Source organism: Theileria orientalis, chromosome 1, assembly GCF_000740895.1.
Source record: "Theileria orientalis strain Shintoku DNA, chromosome 1, complete genome".
In the NCBI taxonomy this organism is placed as follows: domain Eukaryota; phylum Apicomplexa; class Aconoidasida; order Piroplasmida; family Theileriidae; genus Theileria; species Theileria orientalis.
This window is the reverse complement of record NC_025260.1, coordinates 428994-451095: the sequence shown is the minus strand read 5'-3', so window position 1 is coordinate 451095 and position 22102 is coordinate 428994. Positions and strand designations below refer to the sequence as shown.

General features: G+C 43.9%; 12 protein-coding genes across 12 annotated transcripts; 5 read left to right on the top strand and 7 right to left on the bottom strand.

Annotated features, from left to right (window-relative positions):
• Positions 1–909: 909 nt before the first annotated feature.
• Positions 910–1633, top strand: TOT_010000211 (centrin 3; the record flags this gene model as incomplete). Its single annotated transcript, XM_009690749.1, has 6 exons — positions 910–1083; positions 1130–1244; positions 1283–1360; positions 1399–1442; positions 1481–1550; positions 1584–1633. 6 exons carry the CDS (start codon positions 910–912, stop codon positions 1631–1633), a joined length of 531 nt encoding a protein of 176 aa, XP_009689044.1.
• A 378-nt stretch (positions 1634–2011) lies between these two features.
• On the bottom strand, positions 2012–2264 carry TOT_010000210 (conserved hypothetical protein; the record flags this gene model as incomplete). Its single annotated transcript, XM_009690748.1, has 2 exons — positions 2012–2036; positions 2095–2264. The coding sequence occupies 2 exons, from the start codon at positions 2262–2264 to the stop codon at positions 2012–2014; spliced, it is 195 nt and encodes a 64-aa protein (XP_009689043.1).
• Positions 2265–2496: 232 nt separating this feature from the next.
• Positions 2497–3106, top strand: TOT_010001224 (DNA-directed RNA polymerase II; the record flags this gene model as incomplete). Its single annotated transcript, XM_009690747.1, has 2 exons — positions 2497–2745; positions 2813–3106. The coding sequence occupies 2 exons, from the start codon at positions 2497–2499 to the stop codon at positions 3104–3106; spliced, it is 543 nt and encodes a 180-aa protein (XP_009689042.1).
• A 231-nt stretch (positions 3107–3337) lies between these two features.
• On the top strand, positions 3338–4029 carry TOT_010001223 (uncharacterized protein; the record flags this gene model as incomplete). Its single annotated transcript, XM_009690746.1, has 4 exons — positions 3338–3482; positions 3515–3762; positions 3791–3897; positions 3936–4029. The coding sequence occupies 4 exons, from the start codon at positions 3338–3340 to the stop codon at positions 4027–4029; spliced, it is 594 nt and encodes a 197-aa protein (XP_009689041.1).
• A 104-nt stretch (positions 4030–4133) lies between these two features.
• Positions 4134–4601, bottom strand: TOT_010000207 (conserved hypothetical protein; the record flags this gene model as incomplete). Its single annotated transcript, XM_009690745.1, has 2 exons — positions 4134–4400; positions 4506–4601. 2 exons carry the CDS (start codon positions 4599–4601, stop codon positions 4134–4136), a joined length of 363 nt encoding a protein of 120 aa, XP_009689040.1.
• A 77-nt stretch (positions 4602–4678) lies between these two features.
• Positions 4679–5394, top strand: TOT_010000206 (conserved hypothetical protein; the record flags this gene model as incomplete). Its single annotated transcript, XM_009690744.1, has 3 exons — positions 4679–4752; positions 4858–5128; positions 5191–5394. The coding sequence occupies 3 exons, from the start codon at positions 4679–4681 to the stop codon at positions 5392–5394; spliced, it is 549 nt and encodes a 182-aa protein (XP_009689039.1).
• A 146-nt stretch (positions 5395–5540) lies between these two features.
• TOT_010000205 (conserved hypothetical protein) lies at positions 5541–6327 on the bottom strand (the record flags this gene model as incomplete). Its single annotated transcript, XM_009690743.1, has 4 exons — positions 5541–5618; positions 5649–5744; positions 5776–5942; positions 5973–6327. 4 exons carry the CDS (start codon positions 6325–6327, stop codon positions 5541–5543), a joined length of 696 nt encoding a protein of 231 aa, XP_009689038.1.
• Positions 6328–6922: 595 nt separating this feature from the next.
• TOT_010000204 (glycerol-3-phosphate acyltransferase) lies at positions 6923–9386 on the top strand (the record flags this gene model as incomplete). Its single annotated transcript, XM_009690742.1, has 9 exons — positions 6923–7096; positions 7126–7434; positions 7488–7574; positions 7605–7814; positions 7849–7926; positions 8286–8749; positions 8783–8880; positions 8928–9215; positions 9280–9386. 9 exons carry the CDS (start codon positions 6923–6925, stop codon positions 9384–9386), a joined length of 1815 nt encoding a protein of 604 aa, XP_009689037.1.
• A 316-nt stretch (positions 9387–9702) lies between these two features.
• On the bottom strand, positions 9703–11530 carry TOT_010000203 (uncharacterized protein; the record flags this gene model as incomplete). The annotated part of the gene is made up of 3 exons (XM_009690741.1): positions 9703–10626; positions 10982–11344; positions 11447–11530. 3 exons carry the CDS (start codon positions 11528–11530, stop codon positions 9703–9705), a joined length of 1371 nt encoding a protein of 456 aa, XP_009689036.1.
• A 57-nt stretch (positions 11531–11587) lies between these two features.
• TOT_010000202 (uncharacterized protein) lies at positions 11588–12598 on the bottom strand (the record flags this gene model as incomplete). The annotated part of the gene is made up of 2 exons (XM_009690740.1): positions 11588–11711; positions 11742–12598. The coding sequence occupies 2 exons, from the start codon at positions 12596–12598 to the stop codon at positions 11588–11590; spliced, it is 981 nt and encodes a 326-aa protein (XP_009689035.1).
• Positions 12599–15340: 2742 nt separating this feature from the next.
• TOT_010000201 (conserved hypothetical protein) lies at positions 15341–18585 on the bottom strand (the record flags this gene model as incomplete). Its single annotated transcript, XM_009690739.1, has 6 exons — positions 15341–16230; positions 16263–16386; positions 16419–16504; positions 16539–16625; positions 16732–18388; positions 18448–18585. 6 exons carry the CDS (start codon positions 18583–18585, stop codon positions 15341–15343), a joined length of 2982 nt encoding a protein of 993 aa, XP_009689034.1.
• Positions 18586–18776: 191 nt separating this feature from the next.
• Positions 18777–21931, bottom strand: TOT_010000200 (uncharacterized protein; the record flags this gene model as incomplete). The annotated part of the gene is made up of 6 exons (XM_009690738.1): positions 18777–19006; positions 19036–19366; positions 19484–19680; positions 19710–19959; positions 19993–20073; positions 20144–21931. The coding sequence occupies 6 exons, from the start codon at positions 21929–21931 to the stop codon at positions 18777–18779; spliced, it is 2877 nt and encodes a 958-aa protein (XP_009689033.1).
• Between the last annotated feature and the right edge of the window lie 171 nt (positions 21932–22102).

The window sequence follows — 22102 nt, the reverse complement described above, 5'->3', positions numbered from 1 at the left end:
ATTACGTCTCAATAAAAACTCTATAATTTAATAATATGAAATTTGTACCAACTTTTGTACACGGCCCCAGTAGATGTAATATAAAGTGATTTATCGGACACATATTGTTTTTTACAATAATTTCAAATTTTAACTAAGTTTATTTTTTGAATACATATATCTTTTGAATGAACTAATGGGTGTTTTTGTTGATAGGCACATGTTCACAAAATATTAATATAGTTAGTGATTTTTATTACACAGATTCCAATTTAATTAATAAATATATTTGTTTTTAATTACTATAAACCCTTAATATTGAGGTGTTTGTTTTTGATAATGATTCAATCAAGACGTAATCAAATTGTGTTGATTCCAATCACAGTGTTAATCAAGAGTCTCATCTTCAGACTTGGATATATTAGTATTATTTAGTAAAAACATTCATATTTTTTATCTTAGATGCAATGATAGTTGCTGTATATAATATATAAAATTCACACATTCGTAATAATAAAATTCCGTGAGAAGTAAATAAATTCATTGAATAGATATATTATTCATATATAAATAAGATAAAATATGTAAAATAAACCAAGTTAAAAGCATAGTGTGTAGAGGAAGAAAATTATGACATCATATTTTTTACCAATAAATGTACATGAAATTTTACGAAGATTCCTTTTATAGATAGGTTAATATAAGGTTAATCATTTATATGACATTTAGATATTTTATCATAAATAATTTGTCAAGTGTGTATGGTGTAAAGTAGAATGTGGTAAAACACATACAACCTAAATTTATTTATCTTAAGAATAAAATTAAACTGTTTTAAAAGTAAATTTTTATTTTAAAATATATCAGATTTATAATCTCAAATTTAATATTAATGGTGTTCTCTAAAATTTATTATTTCTTAATCTAATTATGAATAGCAGAAAATCAGAAGTGTCATATACCGCTCCATCGAAACTCTCATATACACAAAACAATAGAAGAGCTCGTTTCGAGCTTAGGAGTGACCAGATGAAGGAGATAACAGCAGCGTTTAACTTGCTGGATTCATCGAATTCAGGAAAGATAGATTACCACGAACTGAAAGTTAGTCGACAAAATAAATACTCAGAAAAACATAATTGATCATTAGGTGGCGATGAAAGCGCTGGGTTTCGACGTGAAAAAGCAGGAAGTTTTGGATCTAATTGCGAAATACGACAAAACGAACACAGGATACCTGGATTTTGAAAACTTCAAGGAAATAAGTGAGTGGTAGCATTGGCAGATTAAAAATAACCCGTAGTGGTGAAAAAATTCTCGGAACGCGACCCAATGGACGAAATAAACAGAGCTTTCGCACTGTTCGACGAAGACAACAAGGGTACGCACACCAGAGGGAATCAAGTAATGAAATTTCAGGAAACATAGTCTTCAAGGACCTGAAACGCGTGTCAATGGAGTTGGTAAGTTGTAACCGTGAGCAAGTCATGAGCAAACACAGGGACATGACCTGTCAGACGAGGACCTGAGAGCAATGATAGAGGAGTTCGACAACGACAGAGACGGAGCAAGTAAAGTTCTAGCTACTCACAATAAACCCGCAGTTTCAAAGGATGACTTCATCAGCATAATGAGGCAGACGAGCCTGTACTAGACAAGGTACCTTTCCAATTTAAGTAGTTCAACTCGCGACCTGCGAACCCCTTTATCCTAGAATTTTGAAAGCTGTTCTAAGTTTTAATCTACTCAAGTTAAACGTACATGAGTTGTAACGGAATAAAAATTATATTCAATATTGTAATTTTCAAAAAAAGTAAAAAATAAAACGAGGTAATTGGTGTGTGTTTGAGTAGAAAAGGTAGATAAAATGGAATAGGTAGATAATTGAGTAAAATATATAAAAGTAAGATGAGAAATGAGTATATGGAGTAAATAGAGATAACTGAGTAGCATATTAAAATGTTAAACGTCTTTAAAATATGGTACAAAGGAAATAACAATGTAATGAAAGCGTTAAAGTGTTTAGCTAAAGTTAGCGTCTCTTATCTTGAATAAACCTAAGAAAAAATTGACGAGAATAAAGAAATTTGATAGTAAAAAATTATAGTAAAATACTTGGAGAAAATAGTGGAATCCACAGTCCGTAAATGGTAGTGCCTGGTAAGGGAAGGAGATAAGTGCCAAACCTTCTTAGGATGCTTGGGAACAGGTAAAATATGTTTCTTTTTATGAGGTGTAAAAAAACGTCTAACCAATATTTTCAATTTGCCAGAGCTGAGGTTCATAATAAGTGATGCAAAAACGAGTGGAACCTTCCAAAGGAATATAGGGCTTAAAATAGAGTAAATATGAATAAATAGCAAAAGTTTAGTCTATTTAATGTTTAAACAAATAGTGTATATTAGTGTTTTTCAAATTAAAGATTTGTCATACCAGTATAATCACCATTCACAGCAAAAAGGTGAATAAGTAAAATCAAACTTACAAATAAAGTAAAAATATATTGTACTAATTAATATGTATTTCGTTGTTGAGCAATGGAAGCTAATAAACCTGAAACCAAGTCAACTTGGCCCAAACTACCAACAAAACATAGAGGAAATGTTGCGAGATCAAGTTGAAGGCCACTGTACTGCGAAATATGGATACGTAGTATGCGTAATCCGTATAGTACACAACGACATGGGAAGAGTGCAAGACGGAACGGCAATGATAGTAGTAAACGTAAAATACCAGGCAATAGTATTTAAACCGTTTAAGGACGAGGTACAGACAGTAAATATAGCAAATATTTATTAAAAAATAGACTATATAAGCTTAAAAAATGTTTTAGGTTCTCGACGCAATAGTGACAGACGTGAACAAGCTGGGATTCTTCGCTCAAGCAGGACCGCTGAAGGCTTTTGTGTCAAGAAACTCAATACACCCAAACTTCGTGTACGATAACGACGGAGCATATCCGTGCTACACAGACGGAACAATAAACATAAGGGCACAGTCTGAAGTGAGAATGAGACTTCAGGGTATAAAGTACGACAACGCAAACATGTTCGCAATAGCAACGATAAACGCAGACCACCTGGGAGCGTTCGAAAGCGACTCGCAAGCATACAACAAAGTAGTATAAACAAAGAGTAAATTTGTCTAAAATACACTTATTTGAATAGAATCAGAGTAAAAAATAAGTATTAGGCACCTGCACATGAGCACAAGTTATTGAGGTTGAGTTAGTTAATATTTATTTAAACACAAGAAGTGGGTAGATAAATGTTAGCAGGGCTGATATAATTAGTTTACGAGTGAGTACAGAGTGTCTATAAGGGAATTTAAGAGGTGAACCGAGTGACCGAAACAGTGGATGATTCTTACAGTGTTTTTAATTCCAGCGGTTCTATACTCGGATAAACTTATTAAAAACAGTTATTGTATGAGTTTTATATTTAGAAGGTTCGCAAAACTGTACCCAGTGACTAAAATGGCATCAAGTTCTATGGACCCACTAGGTACGTAGGAGGTAGATCACAAAGCACTTCAGTGGGAAAGAAGCTGCCAGGCGAGGCGTTAAACGTGCCCCTGGTGACACATCTGGGCGAGACGACGTCGCTGAAGAAGATCCTGGAGGAGTTGCCGACAAACTACAAGGGGCTGGTGATGTTCCTGTTCCCATCGGCAGGAACGCCGGGATGCACGAAGCAGGCGTGCAACTTCACGAGCAGCCACCAGTCATTCAAGAGCAAGGGCTACGAGGTGTACGGCCTGACGAGCTCGGAGAGGAGTCCAGCAGTAAGTGCGAGCCAGTCATAAGATTCAGGGCAAATGGACGGAGAAGCACGGCCTGACCTTCACGACGCTGGTGGACAAGGAGATGAAGCTCGTGGACCACCTGGACTGCAGAAAGATGCACCTGTTCGTGAAGAGGTAGGCGGTTTGCGCAAGGAGTAATTAACGCCCCGTAGGTCGCACCTGGTTCTCTCGCGTGACGGAGAAGTGTTGGCCTTCGAAAAGGGCGTGAATGCAGGTACGGAAAACAAGTCAAAAATGCGCATTTAGAAGCATCAGCGTCGAGAGTGTTGGACCTATTGGAAGCACTATAATGTAGTTAACGACCATGTCCATGCCTAAGTGCAAATAAGGAGTGAATAATACATTGACGCCTAAGATGAGTAGTTTCGAATCATGTCCTCCTCAATCTTGTCCTTGACAGAAGCCTCAGTTCTCTCAAGACTCGCCTTAATCTGAAGCTGGTGAGTGGGTTTAAAACGCACTTGCTCCTCCCTCTCTGACTCTGAAAGTAGATAGTTAATGACGCGACGGGGCGTGTAGCCCCTTGCCACGGGTTTCTCCTCCCTCTGAGAAAAACGCCACAGGTCTCCCCAAAGTGAGTCCCTAGCGTATCTAAGCTCGGCAATTAGACAGTGTGACTAACCGGTATCCACTTGATTCCGGGGTGTTTTTCGGAACAATCTAAGAGAAAGTTAGTGATGGTTATACTGTTGCGTTTTGGGTGTTTGTCTAAGCATACATACACATATGCATTCGTTTGTGAGTGTATCTATCGATACGTATGTATATGCAAGTTTAACCAACCAGTCTCTTAAAATTGTTTGGCCGACTGCACACATCTATGAGGACCCTTCGTCCGACCTTCAAAGGATGCTAACAAAATGGAATTGGGGATTTTTGTGTTTATTAAAATACCATGACTATCCTTGGCCAGAAGTACGACCTCTGCACCGGTGAAAGTGAAAATGACTCCTTATCATACTTTGACCTGTAAAGTAATGTTAGCGTTTAAAAAAACCTCGGGCCAGTGTATTTCCCAATCACGAGGTATGAAAACTTCTCGTTGTCAATAGACCTGGAAATTGAACCCTAAAGGTCAATGGGAAAGGAAGACCTGCACCTTCTTGTAAATGTAATGAGGTATCCTGTAAATCCTTTGGGAAAAGTGGCACCAGTCCTTGCCGGTGAGAGCCAGAGGACAAATGCCTTCATGTGGACACTGAACATTTGTGCAAGGTTACTTAAATGGTGGACTAACTGGAGCTATGAAATGAAAAGATTTGTCCTGCAACTGCGATATGAACAGCTCTCTGATCGAGTGAATCATCCTAAATCCGGTGGGTGTTCCAGGCTCAGCAACGACCTAGTATAAATTTATCAGACGCTCCCAATTACCAGTATTCCTCCAACATTTAACCTGTTCCACAGATTCTTGACCAACAGTGTCCTAGACTGAAAAGGTCGTTAGTGATTTATAAATTTATGAACTTATTAGTTGATCAATTGTGTATGGGCCAGATAAGGTACCTTGTGACCAAGAATGGTAGTCATTACGTAGGGGAGTACTATAAAGTCAAACTGCTCAGTACACTCATAAATGTCATTTTGGTGCCTTATGGTAACCAAGTCTAAATACTAGTATTTGGGACTGGGAATACCTGACGTAAGATGTTGGCAGATTGTCATAAGGTTCTGAGAAGGCTCAACCACCAAGATGTCAGAGTCCCGTAAGTCCCATATAGAGCTCGCTGAACTACACACTAAGATCAGACACATACTTACACCAAGGAGGCGCCGTGGCCAGGGTTGTAAAACAATATTTTCGACAACTTCAACTTCTCGACCCTCTTATTAATCTGTTAAAGGAATTAAATTACCAAAGTAACCTCGTGGAATATACGAATGAAGACTGCGTACTGTCCAAAGTAGGTGTGAGCAGTATAGGCGAGCGCAATTTGGGGAGAGAAGTTAATGCTGCTGTTCTAAACAGGGTGTGAGCGAAAAATCCAGTACCTTGTGCCGAGAATCCTCAGCTTCACTCAAATCTATTTGAGCCTGCTCATTGGGTCCGACGTCACCCTTATTTAGCAAATTAAAGAAATGTGTAAAGCGGGAATCGCTTGAGAGACTTTTTAAATTCTCAATATACTTGTTTCCAAAGCTGTTAGAGTCCAGCAAAACTGAAATCCAAAATAAAAATAGGTGAATACCTGAGGGTAGAATTTTCGGTAATTCCACACATGTTCTGGAAGCAATCTTTTTCGAAATGTATGATCCAATGTTATCAATGTCCTTCTTCTTCGATGCGCCCTTAATGAGGGAAAAAAGCTTCTCCTTTACGGAGGAAGGAAAAGGAAGAGTCTTTATAGACAACCGGCTAACATCATTAAGATCATCTTCTTCAGCGGGATCAATTCTAGTATAGTTTGGAATTCTATCAGAATGTATCCCAGTGTAAATATGGCGTTTGGTGAAGCAAGGTGAGAGATAATTTACAAATGACCGCGGTGAAGACTGTGTAAAGAAAAAACCACAAAAGTTTAACCTCAGGGAAGAGTAACACATAACAAAATTAAATTATATTGTACATATCCATTTTTAAATTAAAAAAAAGCTATTAGCAGATTTTATCTTTTCAACACATTGACACCACTAATCCCATAAACAGAGAAGATTATTATATTAGTATAAATTGTGTTGCAAAAATTCTTGTTTTATTATCATATTCACAGTCATAACATAGATTATTCGCCCTGGTTTGATTGGCAAAATATCGGTTTGTAATTGTAGTAAAATCATATTTTCAATTAATATAAAACAACATTACAATCTGAAAGTTTAAAGCTGTTATATTGATATTTTTATACAACAGATTGATTTCTCTATATTGTTAAAAATAGGCTTGAAATGGTCTTCAGATTCCACGCTGATTTGCGAAGTAAAGAAACCAGTTGTGTTCATGTTAATGTTTCACCAAAATCAACTAATTTCTGTAAAAAATGAAAGAAAAAGATTAAAAATAAAGACATAATTGTTATATCGTATTTGTATTAGCTCAACATGAATTTAAGCCCCTATGAATTTAGAGCCTTCAACTGTTACCTATTTATAAAATGGCTGTGCAAGTGTGTAAATAAACAAAAAACTAAAATTAATTAAAATGTTCAGAGTTGTGATCTCCTCAATATTCACAAACATCACGATCATTCACGAGGAAAGGTTGCCACTCTACGGCCCACTGATAGTAGTAAGCAATCACAATAACCAGTTCGTGGACGCGGCGCTCTTGATCTACGCAATTCCACGACAAATGTGTTTCCTAGTAGCAACAAAGGTAAGAAAAAGAAAATAATAAAAGTGTAGACGCTGAAAAGAAAGCTTATAGGAACACTGTGTACACTGGCAGGATGCATATCAGTGTACCGCCCGGACGACTTTAAGTACACAGGAGTGGGAAAAATACACTGGAAAAAGGGAACGGACCTGATCAACGGAAAGGACACAAAGTTCACACTGGATCTGAACGTGGGAGATAAATTGCAATTTGAATTAGATAAAAAATCAATAGTGGAAATAATATCAGACACACAATTGAAACTTGAATCAACACTAGAAGTTGACTGTCCAGATAAAAACGGCATACGATTTTCAGTAAGTATAATAGAAAAAATAGTAAAAAAATAAGTAAAATGAGAGGAATAGAGCGTGTTTACAATTAAAAATAGGTAATTCCGAAAATGGATCAATCTGAAACGTACGAACAAGTATCAGCATCATTGAAAAACGGAAACTCAATAGTAATATTCCCAGAGGTAAAGTGGAGGAATATTAAGATTATATAGGGAGGTTCACACGATAGAACCAATTTGTTGCCCTTGAAGCCAGGAGTGGGTAAGTCGGAAGAGGTAGATAGGGAAAATGTAGCGTTGATGGCATTCTACTCAATACTGGACGGAGCAGAGGACGTAGTGATACTGCCAGTAGGACTAGTATACAACAATGTAAAAAAGGATCAGTCAGACGCAACAATATACTACGGAAATGTAATCACGGTACGAAAATAGATGTGTTTACTGAAATGAGTAGATAACCAAAGAAGATTGTGACGAATTTGAAAGAGATAGACGATCAGTAGTAACAAAGTTACTAAGTAAAATAGAAGTGGTAAGAAAGTAGACATTGAATGTATATGTGTGTGTGATTGCGTGAATTCGTGTGTATGTGTGTATATTGGTGTAAGAAGAAGAAAGATAAGTGTTAACGAACAAATAGGAGTTAAACAACTGTTTAATCACATCGCCAGATATTAAAATAAAGGAATGGATAGATTTGTGTGCAGTAAGTAATAGTTATGAGTATATAGCAATATGAGTGACAACAAGGGTTGTCGATATAAATACTAATAGTGGTATTAGTAGTGGTAGCACTGATACTAGTAATTAGTAAATAACACTATTGGTATCAGTAGTGGTAGCACTGATACTAGTAAAAAGTACAATAGATAATTACAAATTAATGTGTAGAGTCTATATCCGCCGGAAAGGAGCAAGATACCAGTGAATATAGCATTCGACCTCCGCAAGTTCATCTCGAGGATATTCTGGAAGTACGGAGACCTTCCGGAGACGAAGCACCTAATAGATAACCTGTCAGTGTATAAGAGGACGCTGCAGAGAGGGTTCCTGCACGACGATGAAATATGGCTGCTGAAGCAGTCAATGTACTCGGCCTTCCTGTCATTCCTGGAGGACAGCATATGCCTGGTCTGCTACAGCATCATCGGACTCTCGTTCGCACCACTCTGGGTGCCACTGTACCTGCTCTCGAACTACCTGGCGGAAAGACACAGAGTAAAGGCACTGAAAAACAGCTCAGTGAAGCTGGTGGGAACGGACGTGTTCGTAAGCTACAAGTGCCTGGTGCTGCTGGTGGTAGTGCCAATACTTAACCTGTCACTGGGATTGATAATCGGCATATACTTCTACGGGTGAGTGACTTTGAGTAAAATAAGGGTGCGTAGGGACCTGAAGAGGACGTTCTACTCAGTGTTCTGCTGTGTGACATTTTTGCCACTACTGTACTACGGTAAGCGCGGAAGACGTTACCTAGATATGACAAGTACCACTAGGCATAGAATAGCTAGTGCACCACCACGGTAGTGTCAGGACTTGAGTGCCACGCACAAGACGAGCCACTAAAACAATGTTCAGTTAACCTAAAGTATGCACGCAAACTCCCGAGACTGTTGAGGCAGTTGCACGTGGTGCCACTTATCGTAATGGGAAGGTACGTTGGCCCGAACACAAGGAAAAATAGGATAAACATTTGGAGGGAAAAGGAACGAGAACTGATAACGATGCGCACGGAATTGCAAATACTGGTAAGCTTAGAGGCTTCAAGAAGATGTAGGTGCGCAACTTTGTGCATAAGATGGGACCGAGGGTGTCAGACACGTTCCTGAGCGAGCTGAGTTCAGTGTTTCCGAAGGTGGGTGAGGAAAGCAATAATTCTGCCTAGGTGTTAATCGACTCGGATACCACACGCCTGAACCTAATAAGGCAGCATTACATGCCCATTTTCTCAACACAGCCGGCAGACATAGGCGAGGAGGTACTTTAATGTAATCAAAGAAATACGCGACTATGCATCCGTGTGCGTGTATGCTATTTTATGTATGTGTGAATATACTTGTAGTATGTGTGTATGTTTTGGTATGCGTATATATATACTAGTATGTGTCTACACATTAGTATCTGTGTTTGATTGTACGTACTTGTGCGAGTATACATGTACATGTACACAGTATGTGTGTGTGTATACATGTATATATATATATACATATTTAATTGTATACATATACACATACATACAATAATACACATACCCAAACATACACAGGTAGTATACATATATGCACAAATAAATGCGTGAACAATTACATTACGACATTTTTACTTTCTTTAAAAACCAGGCCCGAGGCCTGGAGACAAATGTGTAAGTGTGTTGAATTGAGCTCCTGGTGTTCCTGAAAACACGGGAAAGGGTCATAAATACCCGCTTTACGACAAGGTGGACCTTGTTGTACAACAGTGACAGGGGGTGTGCACGAGGAGAGACGTTAAAGTCCCCGGGAGGCGGAGGATGATCGGGCTCGGCGGCTGGAGGCTGATCGCCCTCGGAGACCGGTGGCTGGTCCTCCTCGGAGGGAGGATGAACCTGCTCGCTGCGGGGATCCACCTCGATCTTCTTGAAGGCGTTCTGATAAAACAGCTTCTCGACGCCCTCGTAGCTCTTGAGCTCGGCGTTAATCGTGGCCCTGAGGGCAAGAAGCTCCTGGTTCTCAGGGTGGAACTCGAGGCCCTTGTTGCAGTTCCTGAGAGCCTGCTCGAGGTTGCGGAGCTTCACGTCGGCCTGGACGATGCGCAGGTGCGCCTTGAGGCTCTTGTCGTCGTACATGAGCACGTACTGGCAGAACTCCTTGCATTTCTCGTAGGCCCCCTTCTTTATGTGCGCGAGCGCCAGGTTCGAGCAGAGGATGACGTACATCTTCGTGAACTCGTGAAGCGCGGCCTCAGTCAAGTCGTGGCCGGGGTTTTTCCTGGCCCTTTCGAGTACGGTGGTCAGGTTTTGGATGGACTTCGACCAGCGCTGAATGGCAGCGTCGTAATCTCCCTTAACGAAAAGCTCCTTGCCCTGGTCGTTCTCGTGGTACAGGGCGGTGGAAGTGACGGTAAATGAGCCCGGGGACCACTCGTTGTCGCTGGAAACCGGCGAGTTGTCCAAGACTGGCTCGTCAGGATTCGACTTGGGCGACGCGCCCTTGTCGGATCCGCCAGACTCCTTTGGAGAATCCGGGTCCTTGGCCTCGGTAGCTTCGCCCTCGGTCAATTTTGGCTTGGCCGCATCGATGTTACTGTTAGAGGACTCAGCCTTGCTTTCGGCCGAGTTGCTAGCTTTGTTATCGTCGGCCTTATCCTTTGAAGATTGGCCGCTCGTCTTGGACTTACTCTTGCCAAATTTGCCTGATTTGCTGGGAGATTTGTCCTTGGCGTTTTCGCCTGAGTCACTTGCGGGAAATTTATCCGAGTGAACCTGCGGTAATTCTGCGTTCGTAGGCGACTTGGATTCTTCATGATTCGCGTTTTTTTTGGGAACTTTAATATCGGATCTCTCCTCGGAAGAGGATAGTTCCACAATCTCAACCATTTTAAGTTCTTACGGTTCTATATTTGACTCGAGTCTTGGATTCTTTCGTTTGAACGTTCTTAGGAATTTCAGGAGCTGGCGTCGTGGCCCACTTGTACAATGCTACGGAACCTTTGTAAGCTCCATAAAGCGGAACGACGAGAAAAAGCTTGTAAGCGAAGTCAAAGAATAGCGACAGAAGCGTGGCGACCGTAGTAACAATAAAAAGGTCGTTTGACAGACTAAATTCAAGACCGAGCTTAAGATTATTGAAGATGCTATAAAGACTGGTACAATAACCTAAGAAGACCAGCGAAAGACGCCAAAAATAGCCGAATTTAGTGTGTTGGAGATTTTTGGAGTAAAAATCTCTCAAAAACTTCAAAAGCCAGAGAGCCTGAAGTAACAAATATTAATAAAAATTTTGAAAATGTTGCCAAGTGTAAAATATGTAAGGGATAATAAAATGGTGAGCCTGATGTTAAATTGGGAAACTTACAACTGAGAATAAAAACGTGACCGTGTAGTACCTTCCTACCTTTTTTTCCCGTTCAACTCGCTTCTTTTCAGACTGATTAGCCATGGAAAATTATATATGTACCATGTATGTAAAATGTAGTGATATATTATAGTGGATATGTTACTTGGTGAGTGTGTACATGGGTCTGAAGGATTCCAAGAACTCATCATAGAGGATCATGCCCTCCTCGTTCGTGTCGATACATTCCACGAGAACTTCAGTCTGCTCGAAGGTCAGAGGCGCCCTGAAAGAAAATGCAATCCCACAAACTTACTCGGTCTTCCCCAGTATATCGTACAGCGCATAGAGAACGTCCTTGAACTCGTGCACGTAGACCTTGCCAACGTGCTCGGTGTCGTAGTGACCTAGAGCCTTTTTGAGGCTGTTCTTGTGCTTGTACATGGTTGCACATATGTGGTCCCACATCTGGAAAGTAAGTGATGAAACGATTAAAATTACCTCGTTTACGACCGAGTACTTGCTCTCATCTACCACGTAGAAGGCCTGTAAGAACTCCAGATAGTTGATCTTTTCAGCCTTGGTGACGTCGATCATTCTAGCGAGCTCCTTGAGGTGGTGATCAGTTAACTTAACGCCGATTTCGTCCTCGACCTTGCTGAGATCCAGAGTTTTCAGCGCCTTCACGAAGTCGTCGTATGAAAGCAGGCCCTCGCCAGCCTTGTCGTACTCCTGGAACTTCTGGAATAGAGCAAACGCCCTTATGGCCGAGGACCGCCTCCTGTTGATCTCGCTCTTTTCCTTCTCGAGGTTGTCAGTCTTGTTGTTTGGGTTGTAGTAGCGAGCTGCAGCCTCGACCCTGTTGGAGAGAATCAGCCTTCCTATTGAAGGTAGCGCCCTCTCCATCCACTCCTCGGTGGGATGGTACTTGATGGACTCGGAATAAATGACCTTCAGCTTGCTCAGGAACTCCACGATGTCAGCCTTGCCGTCGCTGGTGCCGTCCAGACAGCTCGCGAAAATGGTCCTCATCAGGATCTTAACCTGAGGGTTGGACAAGCCTATGTTCAACTTCCTGATCGCCTCGTCGAGTTCCGAGTATGACACCAGTCCATCCAGATTGCGATCAAATATCATCAGGATCTCCCTCAGACTCAGGTCAGACTTGAGCATGGTATCGAAAATCTGAGTTAATTATTGTGTCTGGTATTGTTATTTGTGTATCTATCTGGCCTAAGTCTATTTGAGGAGTAAATGACAGTTCCCTCATCACGCAGGTATAAGCTTACATGTGCAATGCATTCCCTCTTTAGGTGCTGGTGGTCGTAACCCACGGGTTCAAAGCCGACAGTAATGTGTCTCAGCACGTCGTTGTAATGTACCAATCCAGTCTGTTCATTCAGAGCATTAAGAGAAGTGATACTGAACAGAGAGGGTATGATAGTTCCAGCCAACTCGTTGAGTCCATTCCTAAAATGTTGTTATACTAAATTAAGTAAAATTGGTACAGTACCTCCAGGCCTCTGGCGTTATGGTTCCATTCCTGTTCTTGTCGTGCTTATAGCAATTAAGCCACAATTTCTGCTTGTGTTCGCAGACCAATTCGCAGATCTTCATTAGCACGTCGTGGGAACACCTGTCCAAAATAGGCTTCCTATTTTTGTGTTTTTCCTAAAATCAATGATGTAAACGAGGGGTAACTCACATCAATCTCCATCTTTCCGAACAGAGTGGCCTCAATGACCCTCTGCGTGACGTTGTTGGTACTGTTTTCCAGCGATTGTATTGACTCGAGGGAGGGTGAAATGTACTCGTGTGCCTCAAATTTAAGTCCGTGTGTAAAGATAAGCTAAACATTGGTTATTAATTGGCTAATAGGATGGTGAAACTTACGATGGCGCCCGTGTTGTGAGTAGTTTGACAGTAGTTTGAGGCTGAAAATAAAGTCACACACTTTCCGTTGTGGAGAATGTCAATGCCCCTCAGGGTGTCAGGCACTTGGTGTGATCGAATGCAAATTTCCAGGTTGTTGGTCTTCAGGAAGTTGGTGGTCACGTCAGGGCCAAACCTAATGCACCCAGCTCCTCTGCTGCTGGGATCGATGCCATTGGTGTGCTGAGGGTCTGACCATAGGAGGTCGAACATGAGGCTGTCGTCATAGTTGTCAGGGGTGGCGGGGCACGTGCGTTTGCGGTCCACACTGGACAGCATCTCAAGAGTCACGTTCTTGTGCCTGAAAAGTCCCCCGTGGACAACCACGATCCTGTTCTCTATTATGACGACCAGCGGGAGCTCCCAGAATATTTTTTGGAACAGGTTGTATATGTGTCCATCGTACTTGGTTAAAACTTCCCTGGTGAAACCGTAGGACTCGTTCATGTCGTCCGACTCGTGGTTGCCCCTGTTAATTATGACCGAACTCGGCTCAGCTAATTTAAAGGCGAACAGCAACAGGAAGATGTTTGTCGCGTAGTTGCCCCTGTCGGCGATGTCGCCGTTGAACAGGTACACGTTACGTGTGGACGGCGGACCGAACTTGTAAAATATCCACAGCAAATCATTCAGCTGGCCGTGGAGGTCCCCTACGATAATTAAGTTACTGTTTTGGTGAGGCGGTATGGAAACATAGTTAATCATCCCCTTGTCATTGTTTTTGTACCAAGTCAAAGTGTCAAGCATGATCTTCTGGGCGTAGTCTATTGGCAACTCAAGCTACAAACTTGTGAGTCTGGGCTGAAAACTTACACATGAACCTGATTTGTACCCGTCCAGGAGTTCGTGGGCGAATTTGGAGGTGACCACCTTCCCGAGCTTAGGCCCGTTGAATTCGCTGGGCGGATAGTCCCTCGTCTCAAACTCGAAGGTCTGGTCCGAAAACCTCCTCTTGTGAAGCACCCCTGATTTCAGAAGGGGCGACTCCGTGTCCGAGTAGAGCTTCCTCAGGTGCTCAATGATGGGCAGTGAAATGTTCCTGAAGCATTCATTGAGGGCTAGAACGTACTTTTTAGAGTCGAGTATCCTGAACTCGTGGAGGCTCTCCATGTGATTCCAGAATATGAATGACATGTCCTTCTTGTATCTGATCTTGGCGAGAAACATCCGCAACGTCGCCTGTATCCTGATTGCAGCAGCCTCCTTTTCTAAGCGAGGAGTAAGAATCAAGAAGGAGGTCCAGATATCGCGTTTAACATAGCTAGCGCTAAATGTGTAATAAAAACTGACCATCAAAGCGTCTGAGGGAGCCGGCGTTGATGAAAAAGGCGGTTCCGTTCTTCGAATTAAATAACATGGTGCCGTTGAAACTTCCATTTGTACACTGCGGTAATCTCTTAACCAGGTCCACACCCATGAGCTGAAATACTACATTCCCCGTTGGCTTCTTAATGTATTCCTTCTTGCCAATATATTTTACAAACCCCTTTATTCCGTAAACCATAACGGGCTCGTCTAGACTAAACTCACACATCTCCGCCATGGTGGTTCAAAGGCAAATATTTTACAGAGAATTTGAATTTTAGATGAATTCCATATAATTTACATGAAAACGAGACAAGATAGGGCTGAGAACAGTTAAAAGAACTAACTAAAAAGGGAATTAACTATGGGGCCGTACAGGCCTAAAGTTTACCTAACTCCGGGGCTTAAGAGTAACATAAATGTGCAAAAAACTGAGAACTGAGCAATATTAATCACGTGATTCTGAATTTAAAATTACAGCTAAGCCCCGTGGGCACTTGCACGACTAGAGTACCTTGACCTACTCTAATACGCTTAATTATTTTACACATTTTAATTTAGACCGCGAAGCATTGCTCTAATCTAATTAATTAATGTATATAAGGCTAAAGTGAGTCGTTTCATCTGCTCTTTACGGCCCTAAATGCCATAACGCTTGCGATAGGAGTACTTTGGAGGCTATGACATGTGGCCCTTTTTGATGCAGTATTCGTGGACTACAAACGGCTGTTTCGCGTAGCCCGCCTGCTCCGAGCCCTCTCGCTGCTGAGGAACCTTGATTGCTATGCTCGTTCCGATCTTAATCGGCTCCGAGCACACCATACACAGGGTGCTGGTATCTATCTTCACCGGCGGGAGCGACGTGAGCTTGTAGAGCGACAGGGACGTCTTCAGGTGCAGCGACCTCGCGAGCCCCCTCTTTATCGACTTCGTCCTCTGCTCGTGGAGCAGTCGCAGCTGCAGGTGGTTGAACAGGTCCGCGAACTGGTTAAAGTTCCAGTCTCCCGGGATCACCTCGAGTATGCTGATGCCGTTCAGCGCCGAGTTGTGGCCGCAGAAGTGTATGTACTTGGAGAGGATGTGCTTTGCGACCGCCCCGTTGTCAGGCACGTCGTTTCTGTGAGACACGATAATCTTCAGCAGCTGCATTACCAGCTTATCTATCGAAGTTTCAGACTGTTTGTCGACCAGGTAGGCGTTCGGCCGTTCCAGGGGCCACTGCTCCGCCTTCCGAATCCAGTGCGCGTAGTTCGTGAACAGCCTCTTGTACGGGTTGTCCTTGTTCATCTGCTCCGCCACGTCCCCAAAGCACAGGCAGTAGGCTTCACAGAGCTTTACGCGGTCGCTGTTCCACTTCGTGTATATCGTCTCGAGCGCCTGGTGATGCTTCCCCAACTTTGCGTACAGGATGATCTTGGCCTCCTGGATGTCCAGGTCCCTGATCATGTCGTCCAACTTTGAGAAGTCGAACGTGTAGTTGCCCTCCAGCAGTTGAAAAAGCGTCCGTTTAACCTCATTTTTTCTCTCGGGGCCCTGTTTACTGTCAATGTTAAAGTTGTCGTTCGAAACTAAACATGCTATGCCTCGAGCCAACTCTTACGTGAATCTATGTAGTATTTCGCCAGCAGTGTGTTCTCGTGCACTCCTCCCGACTTATTCTTCAAGACCAGGTCCTCCAGGTACTTGATTTGCAGCTGCTGCATTCCCAAGTGTCCGTGCGATGTCTACATTCATTATGCATAGTCGCGTCAAATACCTTCTTCGTCTGCTCATTAATCATACTTAAAATCTCATCCGATGTGAGCGGCAGTGTTGAGTGGTTCTTCGTCAGCACATGCAATGCTAAAAATCCATTTGCTCCAACCTGTTTGCCTACCTGACGTCGCCGAGCTTTCAAATAGGAGGGGCAGATACGTGTGTAACATCTGCTTTATCTCCTCAGTGGTGAAGCTGGTTGTGGATTCTAATCATAAGTTATAGGAATGCAGTCAACAGTCTACCTACCGAATGTCACTAGCTAAATATTCACTCAATTACACAGCTAACTAAATATCCTTGTGCTAATGTACCTGAATTTTCACTTTTGCCCAGTGAGTCCAGTATCGTATTAATGCATAGCGCCAACTCTTCGCACGGCGAATTTGTGCCACTCTCCTCGTGGTGATATGAGTGCACGCTTTGCGAGGCCACCAGATCAGAGAGCACTCCCATCGCCTCCATAAGCCTCCCGTCCCTGATCAGCAGCTTCGCGTACAGGTCACTCTTGTTCATGTCAATCAGGTGATTCTTCGTTGCGTCAACGTCGATGTACGAGTTCGTCCTGTCCTTCCTCAGTATCAGGTTGTATCTAGAGTCGTCGCACTCCGATAAGAGCAAAAAGGTTATGGTTTCTATCGATGTTGCCAGCCTCTTGTGGAAGTCCGACATTGTATCCTCGTGCTCCGAGGTGTACATCTCGTGCGTGTTAAAATTCTTAGACAGGAAGAGCGCGAACGACCCGTTCGCCATCTCTATCAGCTCCTTCTTACTCATGTGCACCTGGTTAAACTTCACAAACTGCGGGTCGTTGAGCGAGCTTTCGATGAACTTGTTTATGGTCCCGTTCTTCGGTATCAGGTGCAGCAGGAACTGCGGGACTTCTCTATTCAACTGGTACGACTCGGGCGTCTCCAGCCGGTAGTACTCCTCCCAGAAGGACAGCAGGTACACAATGTCCACCTTCCCGAACGAGAAGTGCAGGAACGCGCACGGGAAGTTAAGCTTTGCGAAGTATATCCAGCCTGCGATCGTGTGGCATGTGCTCACCTCCGACCTCCTCCGCGGATCACTTTCGGAGAAGTACAGGCTCACCAGCTGCAGCGCCTCCGTGATCTTGTCGTTTTCCAGAAAGTTCGATATGTTGTCGCAGTAACTCGAGGGCTGGACCGCAGTGACCACTGACGAGGTCGCGCACAGGAAGCTGCACTTGTCCGGCATGAAGCACGTTATCGCCGATGTCGTCAGGTCCAGCGTCTTGTACAGCGTCTGGTCTCTGATTCCGTGTATTTCCAGCTTCTTCTTCGACGTCAGGCCAACGATGAAGGGTGGGCACGAGCCCAGCGACTCCAGCGTGCCACTCCACTGTATCGTGTTCTTCTTCGACAGGTTCATCGTCTCCACGTTATAGAAGACTCCGATGTTGTCGCAGACCACCATCACGTCGTCGTCGACGCACGTGCACGTTATAATGTTCCCGGGCCCCTTCTCCTGGTACGCCCTCTTGTCCACTCCGACGTCGTTTCTGCAGAGCTCCGTGTACACCGTCCCCTCCGCGTTCAGCATCGAGTATGCCGTCGGGGAGCCGACCACAATCATGTTGTTAAGCCAGCATATGCTCAGCGCCAGGTCTGGTATTGCGATCTCCCTTTGGTGCACTATGTTCTCTCCGATCGCCGAGTATATCTGTATCTTCTGCTTCAGGCCCACGCAGATGTTCGCCATGTATGTTATTGGCAGTATTCTGTCCGCGTTCCTCACGTCTTCGTACGACTCGATAGCCTGCCTCGTGAAGGAGCAGACCCTTCTGCACAGCACCACCGGCTTCGTCTTAAAGAGTATGTTGACTATGTACAAATCCCCCTCCGAGTCCAGCGCCAGCACCTCCTCTCGCGGCTCCAGGGAACTTATCTGCACGATCGGCTTCTTTGAAACCGTAATCTTCGACTTTTCATCGACGTCCACGGGACTCTGCGGATTTCCATTAGTGTGGTGAATGAATACGAATAAACTGCTTTAACGAAACTTACATTTATGGAAGGAGACTTGAACGAGCATATTTGTCCCAGACTAGTGCCGATGAACAATCTTCCGTGGCACCAAGACACTGAAACGATCTTCGAGTCTTCCATCCATCTGAGGACAGTGGTGTTGGTAAAAATAACCATCTCTGCATTGTCCTTTTTAGTTCCAGGACTCGGGCAAACTTAATATTAAATTTGGTTCTGTTTAAACCAAAATGTGTAACTATGGTACAAAATAATAATGATTTGCGCCACCACATCACATACACATAATGTACCGTGTATTTTTCAAAAGGTAGATTTAAAAGTTTGATACGCTGCGATGGTAAGAGTACTTATCGTTGTTGTTCAGCAGTCCCAGGTTTTCGTCTGAAAAGGGTTATTCGTCTGCCACGCGGGCACCTACCGTTGCTTTCGCAGAACTTGAGTTCGCTGTCGTCGTACTGCTCGTAGTCCGCGACTCCCTTCTCCGTCTTCCTCATCTTGTTCTGAACGATCGTCTCGATGTCGCCCAGGAACTCCACTGCGCACCTGACCTTGGGCACGTCCATCGGCACGAACGTTCCTAGGGCACTCATTAACGCGCCGACTTACCGTAGTTCAGCTTGACGTTCTTCAGGTACGGGAAGCTCAGTATCTCTTCCACTGGCGGCCTCCTGTTCGCGTCCCTTTCCAGGCAAATCTTCATGAACTCCCGTATGTCCTCGTGTTCGCACACCTCAATCCTCGAGTAGTCGAGTTCATTTTTATTGACTGTGGACACCCAAATCGACTCGTAGAGTATCTTCCCGATCATCCACGTGTGCGCTTTCGAGACCTGCAGTGGATCTCGCGTGAAAGACGGGTTTCCGTTTGCCTCGGGCGGCAGGTACCTGGAAATTCGTGAGAACTGCTCAGGCAGCGCGTAGCCACCGTGCTTACCAATCTATATTCTTTCCCCAGAGCAGTGTTGCTATTGTCTGCACTGAGTGCCTTTTCAGCATCTTCGCTCCTTCATCTCCCAAAATGGACTACAATTGATTTATCTTCCTTCCAAACTAACCATTGGGACTCCTGCCGACAGGATGACTCCTCCGTTGTTAAAGTAGATTCTGCTCGACTTGAGCGGGAGTATGAAGTTCAGGCCCTTCAGGTGGCTCACCATCCTCACCACCTCCCTCACAACCACCTGCGTCTGCGCGTACCTTTCTGCTGAGTTAAATTGTGTCGACTTTTCCAGCAATATTGAGAAGGGCACGTCTGCAACTCGTCATTCAAGACTCACTTACGCTTTATAAACTGCATCTGCTCAACTACGCACTTGCTATGCACTTGCACTGAGGTTGAAAAGTAAATTTGGCTCTGAGAACACTTGTGTTTTATCAAACTAACTCGTTTCGGCAGCTTCAAGTTCAACTCGCGTATCTTTGCCAGCGCTCTTTTATAGCACGTCTCCAACTTTTCCAACCCATCTGCGCCAACGTCCTTCAGCGTTCTAAACTTGTACACTATTGGTATGCACTCCACCGTGTTGTACATCTATTAATTTTATTTTTTACTATTTAAAATCACCTTCCAGACCACCGACGTACACGAGAGTCCTATGCACTTCCAGGGGAGCGAATTCTCCGGCTTCAGGTATGGCCCAAAGACCTGCCAATCATTTGTTAACTCGTAACTTATAAAGGCCCATGTATTTAGCATCAAATACTACTACTCTTACCGAAAACTCCGACAGCGTCTGCATCCTATCTCTTGAGACCTGCAGCTGCGACACTTCCTGCTCCTTCTCCTCCAGGTCCTGGAGCGTCTTAATGTAGTAGATGTAGTGCGCCTCGTTTGCCGCCAGCTGCTTACTCGGCGAGTACGGCGACTGCGAGCTGTGCCCGAAGGCCTGCTCCATCCTCTGCAGCGTCTTCATCTTCGTGCTCGAGGCCATGTCCTGCGCGAAGCCCTTTTCCCTCAGTATGGGATCTCCCGGCTTCCACGTGAGCACGTTTTTGATCCTTCCCCAGCGCAGGTGCGAGTAGCCCACCTCCAGCCTCAGGTCCTGCCTCGTCGTCTTCAGCAGGTCCTCCGCCTGCGCCATGAAGTTGTCCTGCATCCTGCTCAGGATCTTCGTGTATATCAGATCTTCGTTGATCAGCTTCTGGTGTATTCTTCCCAGCCTGTTGAACTCCTTCAGTATTTCGTACTCCGCGTCCAGCACGCAGCCCATCGCGTTGATGTTCAAGAGGTTGAAGCTGTTCAGCTTGTCCAGGAAGTCTCCGAAGTTACTTTCCTCGAATGCTTTGAAGTACTCGGAGTAGCTCATTCCCAGCGGCTTCATGCACAGAAACAAAAAGTGCTGCCTCGGCATCGAGGGTGGCTTCAGCGCCTCCAACTGGTCTATGATGCTCTCCTGGTTTAGTACTTTGTCTCCGTATAACTCCGTCGACTTCGCTATCCGCTCCAGCCTGTCCTCAATCAACTCCAACAGGTTCTTCGACTGTTGATCCGTTTCTCCCGACTCCAGCTCCACCAGCTTCAGGATGATCTTGTGCGACTTGTCTCCCTTCCCTTCTGATGCGTCTGCCAATTTATATGCGTTGTCTGGTATTTGCACTCTTTTTTTCTTCCGGCCGTTTACGTACTCTGCTGTCGACTTAAGCGTCACCACGCTGGGAGCCTCTGCTTTCGACTCCTCCAGCTTACTCTTGTATCTGTATATTAGCTTTTCGTACTTTTCCACGTTGTTGTATTCCTCTCTCGTTTCCGTCCCCTCTCCGTAAGATTCAGTTTTAAACGAGTCCTCCACCAGCTTGTTTGACGTGTCCGTGTCGCAGAACGAAAAGTCTCCGAACTCGTTTTCGATCTTGTCCAGGTCCAGGAACTCAAAGTTCGAGCTCAGGTGTGGCGCGAATCTCCTGTTCGCGTTGATGTATCCGACATCCGACTTATAGTCGTACGTGCACGACGTGTCCAGGTCCTCCGGCTTCGTCAGCGACTCTCCGTTCCCCTCATCCAGCCTCGTCGACGAGTTAATGCTTGGATTCCTAAAAGTCGTGCTCAAGACGGTGTTTTGTTTATTTTCCTGCATGCTCTGCACCAGGTACTTTCCGGGCTCGACCAGCCTTTGCAGCGCCTCGAGCTTCGGTGTGTAGAGCTTGCTGTACAGGTACCTCTTTGACAGGGCCAACAGTTCATGCTTGCGCTTCAATTTGTGAAGGTCCTTGAAGTTATTGTCAAAAGTTTCCCTTTTGAGCGATGAGAATCCGGAAGGTTTCTTTTCATTGGTGTTCAGTCTTATTGGGGACTCTATTGTGTAGCAAGCGTTCGTTTTATCAAGCGCTGGGTTTTTAAAATCCTCTGAGGAAATCGTGTCGACGGATAGCTCTGGAAAATCAATATTTTCTGCAGATTCCGTATCTTTGGGCTCAGGCAGATCAGGATTGCTGGAATCATTCATATCCAAATTAAATTCTTCTTCCCGATGTGTGGTCTCAAAGTATTTTGAGTGCTCATTTTCCATTATGTGTTTATGTTTTAGTGACGGATTTCATGGAAAATAAAAACGCGAAAAGAGTAATCTATGTATGAAAAAAATTAAAGTGAGGTGTGAAGTTAAAAATAAACAATAGTAGATAAAAAATAGTTTATGATACGAAAGGATTCCAATAATAGAACATTAACTAATCTTTGT